General features: G+C 49.3%; 1 protein-coding gene across 1 annotated transcript in view; it reads right to left on the bottom strand.

The window, feature by feature from the left end:
- Positions 1–20405, bottom strand: part of SRRM4 (serine/arginine repetitive matrix 4) — a 45389-nt gene that overhangs the window by 10389 nt on the left and 14595 nt on the right. Inside the window, exons 2-8 of the mRNA XM_075718773.1 lie at positions 13065–13208; positions 10495–10578; positions 10078–10149; positions 8353–8379; positions 7590–7640; positions 4577–4669; positions 3429–3591 (exon numbers count right to left, since the gene is read on the bottom strand). Coding sequence (XP_075574888.1) covers positions 3429–3591; positions 4577–4669; positions 7590–7640; positions 8353–8379; positions 10078–10149; positions 10495–10578; positions 13065–13208 — 634 coding nt within the window. The remainder of the gene's footprint in view (positions 1–3428; positions 3592–4576; positions 4670–7589; positions 7641–8352; positions 8380–10077; positions 10150–10494; positions 10579–13064; positions 13209–20405) is intronic.

The following is a 20405-nucleotide window of genomic DNA, read 5'->3' as shown; positions in this document are numbered from 1 at the left end:
AGAGAGCAACTTCCACATTTATGGAAGGCTTTGCCTTTCTGCTCTTCAAGGGCCTCAATTTATTGTCAGAAACATACTGCCTATCAGTTAAAAGAATAGCTTTTCCTATGTAAACCAAAACCCAGGCTAGAAAACAGAGAGCAACAGCAAGCCAATACACAGATCTGCTACAAGGTTCCCTCCTGCACACGCTGTCTGTCCCAGTCCCTGCACAGTATCTCCTCACTTCTGCCTTTCTGCAGACACAAGTACAAAGACAAACAGCACCATTTGGAACAACCATACCCCACTGAGCCTCACTGAAAATCTAGCTCAAGCCTATGTTAATTTGTGACATCGTAAACGAGTTTCAGTGGAAGTAAAGGAGCTGGCAAAGAAAGCGTATGCAGCATGCAGTTATCTTCATCACGTACAAAGGCAATTAGATTCATACCCTGCAGGTATTTATATTGCACTGCTCAACTGAAAGCACAGTGGCATGTAATACATCTGTATCGGTGTGGAATAAAGTGTCTGCAGCAGGTTGGGGGTATTCTGTTCAAAAATAGATGCTGCATATTACCCACAGTTTCTCTGCATGCTGAAGCACAGACCCACAATCCTATTCTCAATAGGTGGCTATTGCGGCTGCATGGATTAAAGGAAGAATGAGAGGGAGAAGCTTGGAAATTCACTGCCAAACAGAAAAAAGTAGCAGGGAACTTCGGGGTGTTTCTGCATGTGTGTGTGCATCAACTTACGCATAAAGGCAAGAGGGAAAGAAGCAGCAAGGTAGATGCATGGGCAGGGCATTGTTTTGTATGCTTTATCCCTCAAATTACAGGTAGACCTAGTTAGAAATTGTGGCTGTTCCAGTAGAAAGGAAGGAAAACAAACTAGGGCAGGGCAGGGGGCGGGGAGGGTGGCAGAATTTACCACAAAATGCTTCAAATTTTCAGAGGAAAAAGAATATAGAATAAAAATTGGCTTAAAAAGCAAAATCTTTGATTTGGAAGTGCTATATAGCATTATTACCTCACATATATTATTACCTCACAGGAGTTTGTGTATTGTCTCTCTGGGTCTCTTCTGCACGTTGGGATCCTCCGCGGACAATCCCTTTCCTTGGGAGTTATGATAATGCATCTCCCCACGTAAGGACGGCTTGGCTTGGAAGCCCAGGCCAGAGGGAAGAGTAGGGAGTGTGACACACCAACCCACGTAGAGGACTGAAATGTGGCATTTTTGAGTCCCAGTTCTGGAATTTTCCACAAAGTCTTTTCCAGTAATTTATTTTTGATATGTGATCAACTTTTTCTTCAAGAGCGTATTTTCATTTCATAACACATCCAGGCTGCTCTCAAAGTAGATTCTGACAGAGCTAAGCTTATTTATAGAGCAACCATTTAACTCACAAAAAGGGGAGGCAAAAAGTTGTGTATAGTCATTAATAAATTAGACTAGAAGTTCCCATTCCATTTTTCCCTTGCCAGTTTTGAGTACACGATATTTAATGACCTTATTCAGAAAAATTTCAGGGGCAGCACTTAACCAGGGGCTTCAATTTTAACAAATGCTTAAATGTGATCTTGAGTTGATGTCCCAAGACAGCATACTTCTTTTTGGGAACAAAAGGACACTAGTGGGTTGCATAGTAAAGGTGCTGATGCCTTTTAGTCATTGAAATATTTGCCTGTGTTATTAACCCTTACTAGAAAGAATACAGCAGGGGCCTGATGACTTTTACTTTGCATCTGTCACTATAAAGCTCTGCCCTGCCCCGCAGCTTGTGTGCTCATTTACCCCCAGTGAAGCAAGTGGAAAGGGGAGTGCAGCATGCTTGAGTTTAGCTCACTTTAAAGCTTTTACAATTTTAAATTAGAGTTTACTCTTGCTCAGGGAACAGAACAGCTGGCAGTTGGCCTCACAGGACTCAGGGAGCCTGGCTTCAGAGAGAGGAAACCTAGTATCAATTAAAAACCAGGCTTAGACTTGAAAACATTTATGTGAAATACGCAGCTTGAACAAAAAAAAAAAAAAACAAAAACCAACCCTGGTGACATGATGCAGTCTTTGGCTGGTTGATTTTTGGGAGGAGCTCTTAACCCATTCCTACCTTCCCAAGTTGACAGAGGGCAACACCCCAGGCTCATGGCAATAAAAGCTTCACAGCTTGTTATTCTTTCTTTGCATGTGCACACACACACACACATCTAAGCGTGGCGTGCAGGTTTTGCTATTCACTCTGCCTTTTATGGTTTTATAAGCAATGACTCACATGTGCACTACACACTCAGGAGACGTATATAACGAGAGCAAATATGCATATCTATAATTCTGAGAGACAGCTTGTGCCTGTCTGTACCCACGTATAATCTCTGTGTATTTTGATCAGAATGCTGTCTGTGCGGGTGAGCGGATAAAGTCTCTCCTCTTGCTGGCACTATCTATCTCATATCTGATGTAGCTACTGCATATGGCTGAGCTATTTCCAGTTGATGACGGGGCCTAAAGGAGAAAAATCAGTTCCCCATTGTGTACCACTTCGGGGCTTGGAGGACTCTGTACTCTAGACACCTCTAATGTTACACATCCACACACGCGAGTACCAGATTCTGCACTACCTTGAGTCCTGTGTAGCAATTTATCTCTCCAAAATACCTATCAGATACTAACACCATGATCAAAGAGCATCACACCTCTGCTTTGCAGCTACTGGGAACAAAGGGGAAATGTGCCATGGAAAAGGAAGACTTCATATCAATCTGTAGTATTTCTCTCCATCTCTTGCTCCCTCAGTTCTAAGGCATGTATTATATCATCTCTTTCCATGTATATGGAAAAACATCCCAAGGCACTGAGCCTGATTTTACCCTCAGCTGCACATGCAGTTTCCATTAGCATCAATGAGAGCTGCTCATAAGTTCTGAATTTGGCCCCTGGGCTTGTCAGTCCAGAGCAACAGTGATCCTAGAAGGATCCTGATAGTCAGAAAACATCCCCTGCCACTAATGACCAACTCATTAAATGTAAATGTTTCTTTTATATATGTTTGATTCCCTTTCTTCCCCTGAAGGACTAAACTTTTGGACATGAAGACCAGTGAATTAAGTTCACATCCAGCTGAGTAAAGACTGCATAACAAACACTTCCCTGTAAAATATCATTGCTGGAAGCCACTTTTTTTTTTGTTAAATGTCCTCAATTCATTATTCATAGGCTAGAGCCTTTGCAAATTTTTCCCCTCTGCAGCCCCACCCTTGGTGTGAAAGTGCTGAAGGAAGGAATTACTTTAAATACATTGGAGAACAGCACCATTAATAAATAATACAGTTTTAACCAACTTTGTCTAACATCACTATAATTGAGTTATAAAAATTTCATATCAGATTTCTTGCCCAGATTCCTGTGGCTAGGTCAAGCAAAGAAGCACAGTGTGTAATACTTACTACTTCCTTAGGAGACAGGAAGCTGTAGAGCGGGAGGGTTTGGCTGGCTTTTTGGCTGGCCTGAACCTCTGCAGAGGAGCTTCGCTTTGCTGTGATCTTTGAATGGTGCCGGGAGTGTCTTCGCTGTGTTTTACGCCCTTTCTCCCAAGACCTGGCTCTGTGCCTCCAGAAGACATGAACAGCCAAACCGTTACTCCTCGGTATTGCAGTAATGCCCATTACCAGCTCCATACAAACCCTTGGCAGCTCTGTGCTAGGCCATTGCATGCGGGAGAAGGTCTTCCTCATGACTGCTCTGTGGAGTCATGATTGAGAGAAAGGGGTATTTTGCTTTACTTTTTTAAAAAAATATTTTGCATCCAGGCTTTGGACCTTAATGTCGAATTTCAGCTCCAGTTCATGCATTTTATGGTGGCTCAAGGCAAACCATGCTTTCACACAGCCTTGAATGTCCCTGTGGTAATACACCTCCAAGAGAAGACACATTCTGCTCTTGCATGAACAGCCCTCCAATTACTGATTGCATTCCTCCCCCCACTGATATAAGCTTTTCATAAGAAAATTCCCAGTAGTTAGGATGAGCAAAGTTGGAGAGTGGGGGTGGTTTGTTCAAGTGCTTTCAGAAAAATGTGAAACACGAACTTATGATGTGTATAAACTATGCAACTTGCTATTGCAGTGATGCCAGGTCTAGCACCAGCATCCACTTCGCTGGCTCCAGGATGCATCTGTCATCCACAGGACAGAGATTTTAATCAGGTCAAAGACAGCAGCTATAGAATGCCATGGGCAAATATATTTCCATTGCTAAGACCAAGTTTAAGGGTTCCCTGGGACATCAGCAGTACAGAGCCCTTGGGCTGGTGAAGGGAGACTAGGCTGGAATCAGCTGTCATGGGCTGATCATCAGCCACGGGGATTAGAAGTGACTGCTGGACTGAAAAGCTGCAGCCACTGCTCCTTGAGGCAAAACCCTTCTATGGCCGAAACCAGAAGCAGCTAAACCCCCAGTATGTGACATCGCTGCTACCAGAATGGGATGTGGCTCTGCACAGAGAGTTTGTGCGTCACACAGTCTATTGCAATCACAACCTTGAGCCCACTGGCAAGTGTTGCAGGACACTCAGCTCAGGGAGCGGTGACGTTACCTGCTTCGGCAGCTGGGGGAGTGGGAGTCGGAGCTCTCTGAGCGAGAGTGGTGGTGGCGATGGCGATGAGATTTCCGGGTGCGCCCACGAGAGCTTTAAGAAGCAGAGAGGAAAACCACTGTTAGGCTAGCAGACTGGAGGGATGCAAGAGCCCAGCAGCTGGAGGCTGAAGTAAATAACATTCATATCAGAAAGGAGATCTGCGTTTTAAACAAGAGAGACTGGTGTGTGAAACATTGTGCAGGACACCAGGGCATGAGAAATTCACCATCCCTTCATAGCTACACTGACATTAAGGCAAGCCATCTTACCAAGATCTATGCTAGCATTTTAACTACAAGCTATTAGGTTGGCTCTGTAGCCTGCTGGGGGAAGATCTATGGACTAGCACGTGGGAGTGCAGCAGACAGCACCAATCTTTTCTGCTTTCAAGACCTTAAAGAACAATGTGCTTGCCTGCTCATCTGCTTGCCCTTCATCCTGCAGCCTGCCGTAAGACAACCAGGGAACAGCCTGGCACCTTCCCAACCTTGCTCTAACAGTAGTGCAAGCTCCTTGTGAAAAAGCAGACACAAGAGGACAGGCTCCAAATAATACAGTACACTCAGTAACAGCCAGCCTTCCCCATGCTCTCTAGGTGGGAGGGTCTAGCCAGTCCTATGGGCAGCTCTTATGGTTGCTATATAAAGTACAGCTTCCCTAACCACAGTCTGCCCTATGCATGGTTCTTGCTTGAGGGGCAGGACCATTTTACCTGGCTTCTTATAGGTGTTCAGTCACTGCTGCTCCCTTTTCTGACGGCCACAGGACAGTTACCAGCAAACCGTGCCCAGGGGCCCAGGTTCAGTGCCCTGGTGCACTTCCCTTTGCTCCATTCAGGCTATTACTGACGGATTATGTGGCCCTGTTACTGAATGGCTGTTGTTGCCCATGCCAAGAACTGAAGTCCTGCACGCAGACAGCAGGGTGATGTGGGTGGCAGGCTACCTGTCACCTTCTGTGCCCATTCCCTCTCATTGTTGTCACAGCAGTTATTTTAGATCTGGTAGCGTCTGCTCAGGCTGGCATCACTGTGCCAGCAGGCAAAGGCAACGATGGGTTAGCTGGTAGAAGCAGGCTGGTGTCAGGGCCACACTATACCAGTCACTGACAGCACTAATACAACCTGCCTGGACAGCATTTAGCAATTTGCCACTTTGCAAACTCAGCAAATCTATTGCTTGAGAACAGCATCTCCTTTAAGACAAAAGGACAACCTCCAGGGCAATTGTTTGAACTCCGCCTGGCTGTTTTCTCTGATGCTCTTCACACCCTATGACTATATTTTTAAAAACTTGACATTTTAGGATCCTCATTCCTTATTTTCATACAGCTGAAATAAGCAACACTGATCATCTCTCCCTCACATGGTGGATTTGTGTGAAAATCCGCATATTTGCTCTTCACCCTCTGCATCAGTGCCTCCAGTTTAAGAGTTTTCCCTTTCTGCAGGAGGAAAAACTGGTCCTGTGTGATTTAGATAACCAGTTGCTCAACACAAAGATAAGCCAAAGCAGTGAGATTATACAAAAATCCTGATCTGAGTTGGCTCATGGGAATCTATCTGATCCACACCCAGGAGCAATAAGAAGGTTTGCAGAAACCAGGAGTGGCTCAGCTCCAATTTGTGAGCTGAAAGATGAAGGCTAAAACACCCTGGCTGGATTATCCCTAAAGAGTAATTCTAGCAGCTTTTGTTACCCTAGGTCAGTACACTCCAGCAAGGCATCTGATCTTTGTTTTAACCACAGTTAGGCTACCGTGTACTGGCCAGCACTACATTGGGTTTGGGATATGCCTGCTTTTACTGATAACCTAGGAAGCCTCAGTTTTACCACTGAGATTTCTGTGTGTATAGCAGCCTAATTTGAGGAAAAAAAGGTGGCTGTGCTACTGAACACACAGAAATCAGAGAAAAGGAGATGGTCTTTCTGCATGCGGTAGAGATGGCCTGTGCAGGCAGCACCTCATGGATTCCCAACCTCTTCAGTCCCGGTGGGTACTGGGGTGACACTGGTGGCGTCAGGAGTTGTCTCTCTGTCTCCTTTCTGCCTAAGGGCTAAAAGTTGTGTTGGGATGAATTAAAGGGCAGATCCTGCTAATACCAAACAAACCAGCAGATTTCCATCTGCTATCTCGGTTTCTGTCTCTAGCAGGGTATCCCGAGTCCCAGCAAAGCCAATGAGGGGTTTGGTGCCCAGCATTCAGCCCCAGAACTGTTTCCTTGCTCTGAAAGCAGGTGAGAAGCCACAAGTTGCAATTCCCAGGAAAAGACAAAGAAAGTGAAAAACAGGGAAGGCTTACAGACCTTCCTTCCAGCCCTGATGAACCACATTTTATACCATACCCCTCAATTGTCTGCCCCACAGGACAAGGACTGTGCTCTGCTAACACTCCAGGGCAGATGGAAACATCAACCCCAGATTTTTAGAGCCTCAATCACCTCCAAACAATCCCTTCTCTTCCCTTGTCCCCATTGCCTTCTGCCCCCATTCAGATATTTGGTTGTATTGTATATCATGAGTAGCCCCTAGTGTAACCTCCAAGAGCAGCAAACAAGGAGGAGCTAAAGCCCTTCTCAGTAAGAGTGTGCCAGCCTGCCCTTTGGGCAGCGGAGGCTGTGAGGGCACTGTGCTCCGCAGATCTGAGTTCATCCTCTCATACTGCCCTCATCAGAAAAGCTGGAGTCTCTGCTCAGGAATGGATGAACAAGGCACTGTATATCCTTGTGAGATACAAAGAAAGTGCTGAATGAGGTGGCACAAAAGAGAGGGAAAGGAAACATCTCCAGCCTCTACAAACCTTTTTCCATTCCAGCAAAACCAGAATTGCTGGTTTTAGCTGTGAAATAATCCTGAGAATTGCTTAGGGCTGTCCAGCCAATGTTAGCTCCAGGGGACCCACCACATCAAGCACTTCCTAGCCCCACAGCTCTGCTCAGGCAGGGCAGGGAACACCATGAATCACTACTTACTGTTTTTTGTGTTTTCTTTCTTCCTTTCTCTTACTTTTGGGGCTTGAAGAACTAAATAAGAAATGGCTAATTAATTCAGAGATTTCTGTTCTGATAAAAAGCCGCACAATCACACGTCAATGTTACAGCTAGATTGTTCAAGAGCGTGCAATAAAAATGAAAGGGATTAATGATTCTGCCACAGCATAGGGGGTCTGAGTGCCTACTGACAAATCTGGCTTGTGGGCTTGGCCAAAAAGGATCCTCAAAGGGATCAGCCATCCTGGTGGCTTTGCATTTTCCCACAGAAAACATGAATACTTCTTTATACTGTACACACACGTACTGGAATTGGGAGAGTTCTTCCAGTGCACACCTGGAAAGCCACTGACTGTGTTTCAAAGATGAGCACTGCTGGGGGATGCCATACTGTTTGCAAATAAAACTGTAAGAGAAATGAAGACTCAAGATGCAGGGTGGATGCAACATGGATGACGTTGCCAGGGGCTAGGTTATAAAAAGAGGTCTTTTCCATTTATGTGCTTGATTGCACAGGTTGGGCTGGAGACCCAGTTCCTGTGGGGTTTGAGGAATGCATAAGGCTGAATAGGGAGAGGGTAGCTCCAGACCTACAGGGAATGGGGGGAGCCAATGGGATTTCCACAAGGAGACGTGGAAGTAAAATGTCTTCTGCCCTCGCCCAGTGAAATCAACCCTGTGAGATCTTGAAGAGACCATTAAACTCATATTTCTAAGGGACCACCCACACTTGCTCAACTCTTACCTGTGCCTTCTCTTCTTTGACGATAACCTGCAAGACACAAATATGTCCATTGAATACAGAGTCTTACAAAATTGGAAATTTGAATCAAAGACAATGTCATTAGGACCAGTGATAGACTGAGCATGGTGAGAAGACCTCATGTACCAGCTGGGCAGAACGGCCTTGGCTCTCCTTTAGCTAGCTGGCAAGGGGGTGGCTGAGAAATGCTGGTGTAGTGGAAGTGACTGTCACAGTCTGCAAGTAATTGAGAATATGATCCTCAGGATAACAAGTCTATAGAGATCAGATACATCTCCTGTCCCTGGTGGGTCCCTTTTCTCTGCTACCGCCACCACAGTTTTGCACTGTACTTAGTTTGAGGGGGCAGACGTGAGTCCAGTCCCTGGTTTTCTGTATGAAGGACCAAGTAGCAGTCAAAGGAAGAATTCTTTCTGTATAACTCCAGAGCAGCCTTACATCCAAAGCAGCAGTCATGCCTCTGTCTTGCCTCCTGAACATCCCTGGGATGACACAGGAGCCACCATGCTGGTGGTCCTTGTAGAAAACCCTGGGAGTATGGAGGACACTCTTCCTTGCAGCAAGGCCTGGCCCAGGTACACTGCACAGCCTCCTGTGTCCCACATCAGCTTGGGGCACAACATCCTGCAGAAGACATGGCCTGAAGTCCTGCCTAGTGGGGCTGCGAGACTGCCTGTGGTAAGGTCAGTTGGGATCTGTAGTTGAAATGGTACCAGGTGTCTGGAAACAACCTCCATTGCTCACTAATGCTTAATGGTTTATCATGCTGCCTTTTGGGACCAGCTGCAGCTTATCCTTGGCTTGCAGAGGCACAAATGGGTACTAAAGCCAAGGAATATCTGACCCAGGAGTGCTGTCAAGAGATGACATCCATAAAAGAGCATAAGAATCCCTCTTTGGGAAGAAAGTATTTTAAATGAGTTTCTATATCCTATCTCCTCCTCTCTCCCTTTTCTTTAAGATTCAAGCTCAGCTTTTAGCTGTTATCCATTTTTGGTAGCTTCTCTCTTTGGTTCAATATATTATAGATACATGAACTTTCCAAGGGAGATTGCATCCACTGTTCTCTTCAAATATTGGTTTAACATTTGAGAGACAACAGTGAAATATGTGCAATTTTAAAATTTAATTGTGCTCTTTAAATTAAAAATGGGCTTCAGAAGGGGAACGTGGAGGCAGTCACCCAGGGCTGGGAGGGAAGGCTGAGATGTGGATGTGGGGAGCTGGTCTGAGCCTTTTCCTGGTCCAAACACTGACACTTTCTGCAGGCTGGGGGAAAAGGATCAGTGCAAGCTCTGAACGCCGATCTCGTTGGCATCCCAGAGGATGGGAAACTGGACAGCAAGGTCAAAGAGCAAGCAGAGGCTCTGCAGACCTCACGCTGATTTGGCTCCTCTGTCTCTCTTCTCCCACACCCCAACAGCTCATATTTACCTGTTTGCCCTGGGCGTGCACCCCATTTCATTCCCCCCGTGCCTGGAGGGACACCCGCTCTGCGCCGCTTCAGCTGTCCGGTTTCACCTCCCTGTGGGGCCCTGCCCTCTGGGTGGCCATTATTAGCAGTCAGCTGGACTGCTAATGGCTAATGGCTGGACAGCTCTGCCTCCTGGCACCAGCTGCCTGACAGCAGTTATGTCTCCCACCCCTTGTCCAAAGCCCTGCGACAGCCGCTGCCAGCAGGGAATTACTTTTTCAAGAGCAAAATACCTGTTTCTTTTTCGCTTCTTGGAGCTTTTCTTCTTCTTCTTCTTCACAGGCGAGGGGCTGTAGGAGGGAGACCTGAGGAGGCAGAGGGGTGTTAGGGACCGCAGGGCTCCCCACAGCCCTCCCTGGCCACCCCAACCCTTACCCTGTCACTAGTGGCATCCCCCCAAGGTGGAGAGGGTCTGGGGGCTGCCAGGGCCCCCCAGGATGGGCTGTAGGGTGAACCCTGGCCCAGCCTCTGCTGCCCTGAAGGGAGGGCAAGAAAATGGCGTCACCTCCCTGGGCCTGTGGAAACCCCCAGCCCCTTGCACCTCCCCGTAGGGTATCCAGCCTCCATTTTACACCGGCTTTTTTCCCCCCTCACACAGCCAAGGGCTGCCTGTCCCCTCCCGCCCCACACACCTCCATGGCCGCCCTCACCTCCTTCGCTTCTTGCGGCCAGATTTCTTCTTCTTCTTCTTCCCCCGGGCTGGTGGCGGTGCACGCTCCCCATCGCATGAGGGGCTGAGGAGGGGGGAAAACAAAGAAAAGAAGTAAAAGCACTGTCAGAATCAGCTCACACGGGATGGCTATCCCTGGTTTTCTGCCACCCCCACCTCAGGGACATCCAGGGCAGAGAGATCAGTTTTCACGGTGGACCTGGGGTGCAGGTGAGCACCTGATTACCCTATATACCCAATAATTTGGTCACACTTTAAATGAAGTGTCTCCTCCATGGGTTTAATGGAGATATAATGAGGCAGCTACTGTACGCCACGGCAACACCGGCTGATTATTTAAAACATGTTTGCTGAGGTTAACGACTCCATAACAGATTTATAGGTTTTGTTGCTCTTTGTAAATATGCTTTAAATAATTAATTGGCATTTAATTTGCATACAATAATTATTGCAGCCAGATGCATCTAACCATAATAAAAGACTTGACATATGTTAAATAGCAATTGATTAGAAATATATATGTTTATTGAGATGCTATGGTAATTTAATGAGATATGCATCTCTTACACAATTGTTAAACCTTGAAAAAAAAAAACCCCAAACCCTCCTGTAAATGAATTTCTTTTCTAAACATACGATACTGAATTGCGCTATGTTTCAATGAAAAGCAAATACCATGGTTAAATTAATTCAGAGTGCTGGGCTGAAAATATGACAGATACTCTGTGGCTACTCATTAACCAAAGTAAATGCTCGTAAAGACAGGGGGCAGCTGGCAGAAGCCCGCAGATCCCCAAAGTGACCCCCAGATCTGCCTGTGGATCCAAATGGACCCAGGGGTGAGGTTTGCAGGGGCCACAGCCAGCTCCCCAGGGCATCTGCAAAACTGGGGACTGGCGACCCTAAGGAAAGGGCAGACACTGTTGGAAATGAGGGTGCTGGGTTTGTGCCTCAGTTTCCCCACTTCTCGCCCTGCCAGCAAGAGTCACCACTAGCAGGGAACACGTGAAGGCAGTCCCATGTTTGGAAAACATTGTGGGATCTTCACTACAGAAACAGGCCAAAATTTGGGCAGTTTCTGCAGAAAGAATAAACATTATGTTTAATAATAGTCCTAACGCAGAGCAGGTGTCACAGCATGTTGACCTGTCAGTGTTGGTGGTGAGGGGGGACTCAGGCTCCACTGCCCCCCAACACTTGCTCACCCAGGGCTTGATTTACTACCAAATTCACACTAACATAAAAAGCCAATTGCTTAGTGCTTTTAATACACTCTTCTATTTTTTTTTTCCAAATTGCTCTGGCAAACAAAACTGTACACTAATGCTTTGATTGTGATCTGTGAGTAACTGTGTGCTGAGTGTTTCTGGTGCAGTAAATCCAAGGTGCAACCACACCACGGCTCTGAGGATCACCCAGATACTCCTTCCCGCTCTTTCTCCTCCCAAGTATTTCACCGACTGGCAGAAGTGCTGCTAGGAAATATGGTACACTTTGGGGATGGTGGGTCTTTTTTTCTGCATTAAGGTAGGAGAAATGTGTTTTCCAAGACAACTTCTTGTTGCTAAGCTCAGACATCTCCCCAAAGCCACCCTAAGGGTCTGTCCTAGACCAGGGACCTGAACACCTATCTCAGCCCCTCAGTTATCAGGATGCTCAACCCAAGCTCCCATGTGCTTTCCCCTAGCACAGATTTGGGCTCCTCAGCAAACAGGTCTGGGTGCATCTCAGCCCCCGCTTCACCCAGGGCCACAGCCAGGCACTGCCACAGCCAAGAGAGAGCAGGGAAAAACCTCTGACCGTGCCATGCAGCCGCAGGCGCTTTCTGTAGACCCCTTTTCCCTCTCACAAGATAAAGCCTTTTGTCTTTAATGTGGAAGCTTTCTCCCTGTGCTGATCGATTTTAATTGTTTCTCTGCGATTGTGATCAAAGTCTAATTAAAAATACGCTTTAGATTATTGTTCTGGTTAGCCTGAAATCTGAAGATATGAAACGTGCTTTCTTGCTCTTTCTCTCCAGCATCTTTAACCAAACAGAGAGGCTTTAATCCCAGAGGCAGTTTAGCAGGCAGGGCTCAGACACCCTAGCTGCTTCACTCACAGCGTTCGATTCATTTTTCCCATGTCAAGTTGTCAGGGGCTACTGATGAACTGGTAATGAAGCTGTGTCCTAATGAAGCCAGTGCTGCTGGTCTGATCTAGTTGTGAGGAGAGGGAAGTTGCTGAGAGTGATGCCCAGCCAGGGGTACCCTGCGGACCTGGTAGTGCACAGGGGTGCTGGCAGGTCACCTGTCTTCCAGCCAGGGCCACTTGCAAGGAGACTGAAAGAGCAAGATGTGGAGTGGAGATGAACTACAGGTTTGCAGGTTTCTCCCTGCAAACACGGACAGGGGTTTCATACAATTGCATACATTTGCTGTACGCTCGCATGGTCATTTAACCGATCCCCAGCTCTCACAGACCCCCAGAGGGGCTGGGTAAGGAGTCACAGATGCCTCCTCTGCCATCCTCCTGCTTTGGGGTGACCCTGCTCGCAGCCCTGGCTCCTACCTGCGTGACCTGCGGCGAGCATGGTCTCGCCTCTCCTTTGCTTTCGCACAGCCATTGGTGGTGGAGGCCTCCTTGACCGTGCAGCCACTCAGCTTTTCAGGACGTCTGTCCTCCGAAGGGTACTGCAGACAGCTGAGCATTCCACTGTGGGAGCAACAGGAGAGAAAGAGAGCGATAAAGAACTGTCCATTCTGCTGGACTCACTGGCTGAAAGTTTTCCATGTACTGGGGAATTCCCTTTCCTTTCCACAGGTAGGACCTGTGCTGCTGTGAAGGAGAGCTGTAGGTTCCTCTTGGGCCTCCTGAGCCTGCGGTGCTCAGCCCTGCAGTGGGAAATGCTCCTACAAGGCTCCAGAAAGCCCCCATTTCCAAGCCAAGCTGCGCCCCAGTCGGGGCGTGCGGTGCTCAGCTTTCAGGCAGATGCCCCAAATACCATGCAGCCAAGAAGCAGCTGGACAGCCCCATACCGCAGGGACAGCACAGGGTCCAGATCCAATACAACAGCAAGGGGCAATGGAAGCTAATCAGACCACCACCCCCAGACATCTTCCTTTGCATTGTGGGTTTTAGCTCAGCAGCTCTGCAGAGACAGCACTGATCTTGCACTCTGGTAGGAAAAGAAGCTTTTGTATTTCACATGCTGTTCCTCAAACCTGCTATTAGCATTGCCAATACCTCACCACACATCCTCATCCTATGCCCCTTGCCAGCACTCAGGTAAAAGCAAAGCTTTAGCAGCCAGAGGACAGCCTTTCTCCCTGCTCCTACAACTACGGTGCTGGGCCAGTAAACACACCTGATCCTGATGAAAGCCCAAACTGGAGAACCTGGGACAGCCCAGCAGAGCTTAGGGGAACCACCTGGGCTGGGCAGGTGCCTGCAAGAGCCCTGGAGAGACCATGAGAGTTGGCGAGGAGCAGAACTAGGGCAGGGAAAGCCTGGGGTGAGAGGTCTCCAAGAAACACTGGGGCTTGGGCAGGGCAAGCTCAAATGGAAAAAAGAAGCCAAATGGAGAAAACAAACCCAAACAAGCCTGAGCTTAGACACTTGGGAGGAAAGTAAATAGGTTTCCAGGCTCTGCAGATGTTTATTTCAAAGAACAGAAAGATTAATGGAAAGCCATAAACGATACCCAGCAGGGGTGCCAAGAACATTATGTTTTTGGTGTCATCCAGAGTATTATTCAAATAAATAAAGCAAGCATCAGCATGTCCAAGCCCGACCTGGCTGTGGGGTGGTACTGTGGTGGGCTGGGCTCAGCTGGCAGAGAAAATGTCCCCATTTCTTCCCATTATCATTTTGAAGCCAATCTCAGGAACAGGCTGTGTGTGCTGCTTTGGGGTTTAGCCAACCCCAGGTCAGCTCTGCAAGGTCCCACTGCCGTGTCTGCCACCTGACCTACCTCCTCCCTTCAGAAAGCAGCACGCTGAAGCCCCTGGGCCATGTGGACCCCCACCCTGGAGCAGGGGGAGGCTGGGATGTCCCCCTGCCAGCCTCACAGTCCCAGCGGCTCAGGGATGCTGGGAGGGTGCTTTGGCTGCAGAGATCATCACAACCATTGCATGTGGGCTGTGGGGTCAGGAACAAAGGGCCAGGGCCATGTGCATGCTGCACATCTAGGGGGTTAAATGGGGCCAAGAGGGTGGTTAAAGAGCAACGCGATGCTAAAACGGCACGTTAGCCCTGGTTAGGCATGGCCAGAGGCTTGCATGCCCCAGGGAACATCCTGCTGCCTGCCCCAGCCGTGAGCAACATTTTCAGGGCTAGAGTTGGCACAGGAGTACCTGCAGAAGAAGGGCCAACCCTCTCTTCCAGCCTGTATTTTCTCTCTCAACAAATCCCCACTTTCTCTAATAGCTGACTCTTTCTTGGAGCCCATTGTGTAATCCCTGAACATTTAAGGATGTGCATCAGCCAAATACAAGTGACAGGGGCCAATGGGGGGAAGCCAGGTGAAATATTTCCAGCCCAGGACATGCAGGAGGTAACACTGGCTGATCTGATGGTCCCCCTGGCTTTAAAAATCTATTACTGTGCTTGTAATAAATCCCCCAGTCGCTTCCCAACATCTATGTTATTTTTAACCATCCGGGAAGCTACATGGTTAATTGCTTTCTTTGTGTGAGCTAATTAGCTTGTGGTCTTTCCTGAACCCCTTTTAAGAACAGTCTTCTGAGGCTCAATCACTAGGATCCATTAAAAATGTCCCCAAATTAATGATCTGTGCAAAGTCTGGGCTGGATCAGCTCCAGCAGCAGAGGTGGGAGGGTTCCTCCCCAGGCTGGCAGCACGCTGGGGCACTGCTGCCTTGCAGGAGGGACCCGGACACAGTGGGTGATGTCCCTCTCACCCCAGCCCCTGCTCCCATAATGAGATTTTCAGGTCCTGGGGTTAAAACATAATGGCCTTGAGGCAACCAAGGACTCCTGTCCTGCAACATGCTAGGAACCATTTCTTCTGGGCTTGGAAGTAATTATTGATGGAAATAATTATTCTCCAATCCCATCAAAGGCTGGCTTCAATTCAACCAAATGTTCTCCTCTGATGAATGCCGAGAGTCACTAATGCTCTAAACTGGCTGGTAATCCCCTTGCATTAAGCTCCATAGACATTGATTGAATATATATGTAAAAACTTTTTTTTTGTCGTCTTTCATAACTGATATAAAAGTGCTTCCAGTTTGGTGTGAACAATTACTGTGGCCTCAAAGGAGACAACTGTCACACCTTCCCCTGCCAGTGCTTGCCGCAGCCAAAAGGAGAAAGCCTCTATGGGTGCTTTTGCTGGAGCTGGCCCTGGGAGTGCAGTGAGGACACTTGGGGTGATGCAGGTGGGAGTATGGGAGTTGCTCAGCACAGGGGACATGTTGCCCACAGAGACATGTGCTGGGGCAGGCAGGAGGAAGAGGAGGCAGGAAGGATGCCCAGGCTTTGTCTGGACATCCACTACTCTGGGCATCCAACACTACTCTGCCCTCAGAGGGAGGACTGCAGCCTCTCTGCCAATGTACGGGTCGCATGTTTGTCCCTAAGGACACACTCCTGGCCATGGGCAGCTGGGCCATGGCAAGGCAGTGGCCCACTCATCCTGCCTGCTCTCCAAGTTTCTCTATTTCCATTAGACAATTGCTTGAACTCACTTTTTTTTTTTCCTTTCTTTCTTTCTCCCATGCAGAAATCCAGCCTATCTGTCAGGCCTGCCCAAAAGCAGCATCCCTGCTCCTGACAGGGAGACCCCACGCAGCAGGACACCTGCCAGGCTGCCTGCCACCAGCTCAGCACAAAACACACCTTGTGAAACCTCCCTCTGTAGACAACTCGCCTTGTCCCTTCCCTTTGCAGCAGTCTCCAGTCGAAGAGGGTTTTTTTGGGCTCATGGAGATTTTTGACAGCTTTTCAGTGGCTGGGGAGGGAAGCAGTGGGCATGCAGGGCTCTCACATCTCCTACCAGCCCAAGCCTTTCACCACTTGTCACAACCCAGCCAGCCCACCTCACATTTTGGTGTCAGATTTAGGGTCTCATGTTTTCCTTCCCTGTCAGAATGTGTTGACAGCAGAGGGAAATGATGTATTGCTGCCCTAATAGAAATGATGCAGAAAAGATCACTGGTAGGAAAGAACCCAAATATTCCTGATTTGAAGGGGGGTGAAACCACTGTAAAACACTGTGGCTGTTCGGAGGAGAACAGGGCAGGTGATGGCAGCCCAGCTGCAAGGCGGGGGGTTCCTGTTTATTTTTACAGACTGCCCGATACACTTCCCACTAGCCTTTCCCAAAGGCACATCACATTTCTAAATCCCACTGGGCTCCCTGCTGCCAGCAGCATCCCACAGAGCCCTGTCACCCAATGCTACCCCATCCTACCTCCCTTCCCTGGGGGGCTGGCATGTCACCCCCAGTTTATGGGGACACTGCTGAGGCCAGTTAACCATGCTGCGGCCCCCATGCTCTGCCCCGGCTCCCTTTGGGAATGGACATCACTGTTTGCTGGGGAAAAGTAGAAAGTCACTGATGGGCTCGGCAGGAGGCTTCCACACCAGGTATCTTACAGGATCCCAAGGTGGCCATGCACACAGATGGCAGAATAAGGCCATGGCTCTGCAGAGGCCAAGGAAAATGCAAGACCGGAGAGGTCCCGTAGGGTATTTGCAAGACCCGGGAGATATGCTGGGCTCAGCAAAGACCCCTCACGGAGTTTGTGAGGGGAAGTTGTTAAAGACATGCTGTGGCCTCCAGAACCATGGGTGAGCCCCGAGGGTGAGCCTTGGTCCTGGGGCAGGGCTGCAGCGTTGGGGCATCCTGGGGGCTTGAACCAGCCCAGCCACAGGGAACTATTCCCCCCCGCCCCCGTGTTAGCCCCCCCAGGATTGCACTGCCCTTCCTGCCCACGTGCAGATCCTGGCACCCTTCACAGAGGACGGGGCAAAGGCATAGGATATTTGCTGCCCCAGGGAGCAGAGCTAACTCCCAACCCATCCCTGTTCTTCCATCCTGAGCCATGGTGTTCGGTGCCATGGCCAAGCGCTGTCTCATCAGGCCATGTAATGTGGCACTTGGTGATGCATTCTTGACCGGGAGCTGAGCCCAGCGATACCCGTCCCCTCCGGCCCCACAGTGACATGCAGTCAGTGCGGGTTTGGTGTGCACTTGAAATCCCTGCGTGCTGGCCTCTCAGCGCTGCCGGGGCCAGGCAGCTGCCCTCCCCTGCCTGCAGGCTCCGGTGTCCCAGCCGAGCTCCTCTGCCCTGGCCCTGCAGCAGTCTCCTGCCACAAAGCTTTCATCAATCACCCTTTTCCCCCACAGTAACTCAGCTCCTCGACTCAAGAGGAGAGAAAAGCAGGAAAATTGCCTTCCTAGTGACCTTTCAGTTGCCAGACCCTGCCACCAGGCCATCTCTCCAACCTCAGCAGCATCGTCCCTCGCCTCTGCAGGACAGGCTCCAGCAGTCCCAGCCCTCCGTGGCCTGGCTGCAGCTCCTCTGCCCTTCCCAGCTGCTTTGCAAGCAGCAGCATAAGCACACTGGGGCTGGATCGTGCTAACCAAGCCTGTTTGGTTTTATCATTTATTTTACTTTGCACACGCAGCTGGGTTGGGTGCTGGATGCACAGCCTGAGCGGGAGTGTGGTGCTGCAGGGCACCTGGCTGCATGCTTGAGCACTCTGGAGACCCTGAGCACCGACTGCTCTTGGCAGACCTTCACTGACAGCATTTCCAAGCTCAGGACACAGTATTTGGAAAACCAATACGGAAACTTTACTACCTTGCCCTTTTCAGCCCTGGCTGGCTCCACGTTCCCATCATCTCTACAGCCCCTGGTGAAAAGGTAGGAGTGGCTCCAGCCAACCGGAGCCCCAAAACTGAAAAAGGTTAAAGCATCTCTGATGAGCCTATTAGTTGCGAATGTTTCAATGGCGTTAAACCGATGATGGATGCCTCGCCTGGGGACTGGGAACATCAGTCCGTGAGAGGACACAGGCATCTGCAGCAGGCACACTGCCCCGAGGGGAAGCGGAAGAAACTCCTGTGTCTGCAGCCACTCACACCAGGGATGCTCTTGCCGCTTCTCCTGAGTAACGTGCAAGAAGTGCATGGACACATGACTGAATATCTCATCTTTCCTCTCCTTTCCTCACCTGGAGGTTTTGGCTGTGCAGGGGGGGCAGGCTCCCCACTCTCTGACATCCCCATGGCTCTCTGCCATGACCACCTCTGATGCGTCTCTGCCCTGGGCTCTTGGCCCTGGCAAAAGTGGGCTGAGCTGCTCACAGCATTTCTAAAGTCCACCACCTTGGGCTAGAAGCCTTTTAGTGATAGCAAAATGACCCTTTTATTTTCTCCTTTGCTCTCTGGCTTTGCTCATCTGATTGAAAAAGAAAATTGTCGAACTGTTCCTTTGTCCCAGGAGAGGGAGGGGGCAGAAAAGAAGGTTGTAAAGACATTTCCAAGCAAAACTCCAGCAGATGTGTTTATGTAAAGCTCTTTGAAATATGCACTAAAAATACCTCTTCAAAATTAGGAGATGGGGAAAATTGTAAGTGCTTCCCACAAACACACACACAAAAACACCCCACGGCAGGTTCTTTCCCCACTTCATGCAAACCGTTATTATTAGTGCGGCAGGAGCCCTGCAGTTTGTTATTGAGAATTATAATAGCAAATCACCAAGATATTTTCCCTGATTACACAGACTCCAAGCTAGTTCAATTTTAATCTTCTCCCCGCTATTTTTTCCGTGCATCAGCAGAGGCACCAGCTGCAGAAAAGCGTGTGGTTTTCTTGAGGCAGTTTAAATACAGAAAAGAAATACAATTCTGTAATATACATTTTTCATCCCATTTTTGCCAGCCGTGTCTCGCCTCCCCCTCCTGCTCTCAGGAGCCACACGTCCTGCTGCAAGCCCGGATGTGGCAGCAGCTTCTTTTGCTTCTTGGACTCCAGAAAGGTTTAACAACTGCTCTTAGCATACCCCGGGCCAAAAAAGCAGCTTGGCTCTTTATTTTCCAGCAGTTGATTTGCTATGCATGGTTGAATCAGAACAGAGGAGCTTCCCTGCTGGAAGAGGCCCCGGTAGCGGTGCAGGGTCAGTGCCAGATGCTTTGGGGGATGCTGTGCGCTCGCAGCCCGCAGGGAGGGCTCCGTCCTGGGCACCAGCTGGCGGCGGCAGTGGCTCCCACTGCGCAACAAGGGATGGATGGCCCTGGCCGAGCGTAAAACTCCATGGGGAAAGCGATGCTCCTGTGGACTGTCTTAGGTCGGGTCAGGCAGGAGGGCAAGCACAGCCTCTCCCTGCTCCCCACGGCTGGGTCTCCTTCTCCCTAGGGACACTTCCCGTCCCTCTTCCCACCCAAGCACCCTTGCAGGGCTCGGCATCACCTTCTCTCACTGCCAGCAATCTGGGATGGCTCCACTGACCGCCTGCCAGTGACAGCAGAGATAAACCCAAGGAATATGGCACGCAGTCGTATGATTTCTAAAGGAAACCTGGACCACTTCCCCGTCTCGAGCAGTTTCTACGGCATCTTGTGCCTCCCACGCTGCCGGCTCGGAGGTCCCTGCAGTGCTTTGTGCCCGTCAGCACCTGCATGCTGCCACGCTGAGCTTGCTCTCGAGGGGACAATCCTGTGCCTTTCCTATCCTCAAATCCTCCTCCTTAGACAAATACCCTGCAGGTTCCCATGCCTGTAAAGAAGCCCGTTTTCTCCTCAGTCAGGGAATAGGAAAGGAGCCTTGGCTTCTCCCTGGTGCCTGCAAACAGAGCCGAAAGTACCGACATTCCCCAAGCTGCTCCATGGCACAGCAATCCTGCACATCCCCGACCCATGTTCTGGGGGACTCCAGGCT

The sequence above is a fragment of the Pelecanus crispus genome, chromosome 11, assembly GCF_030463565.1.
Source record: "Pelecanus crispus isolate bPelCri1 chromosome 11, bPelCri1.pri, whole genome shotgun sequence".
Taxonomy (NCBI): Eukaryota; Metazoa; Chordata; class Aves; order Pelecaniformes; family Pelecanidae; genus Pelecanus; species Pelecanus crispus.
This window is presented reverse-complemented; position numbering and strand designations above follow the sequence as displayed.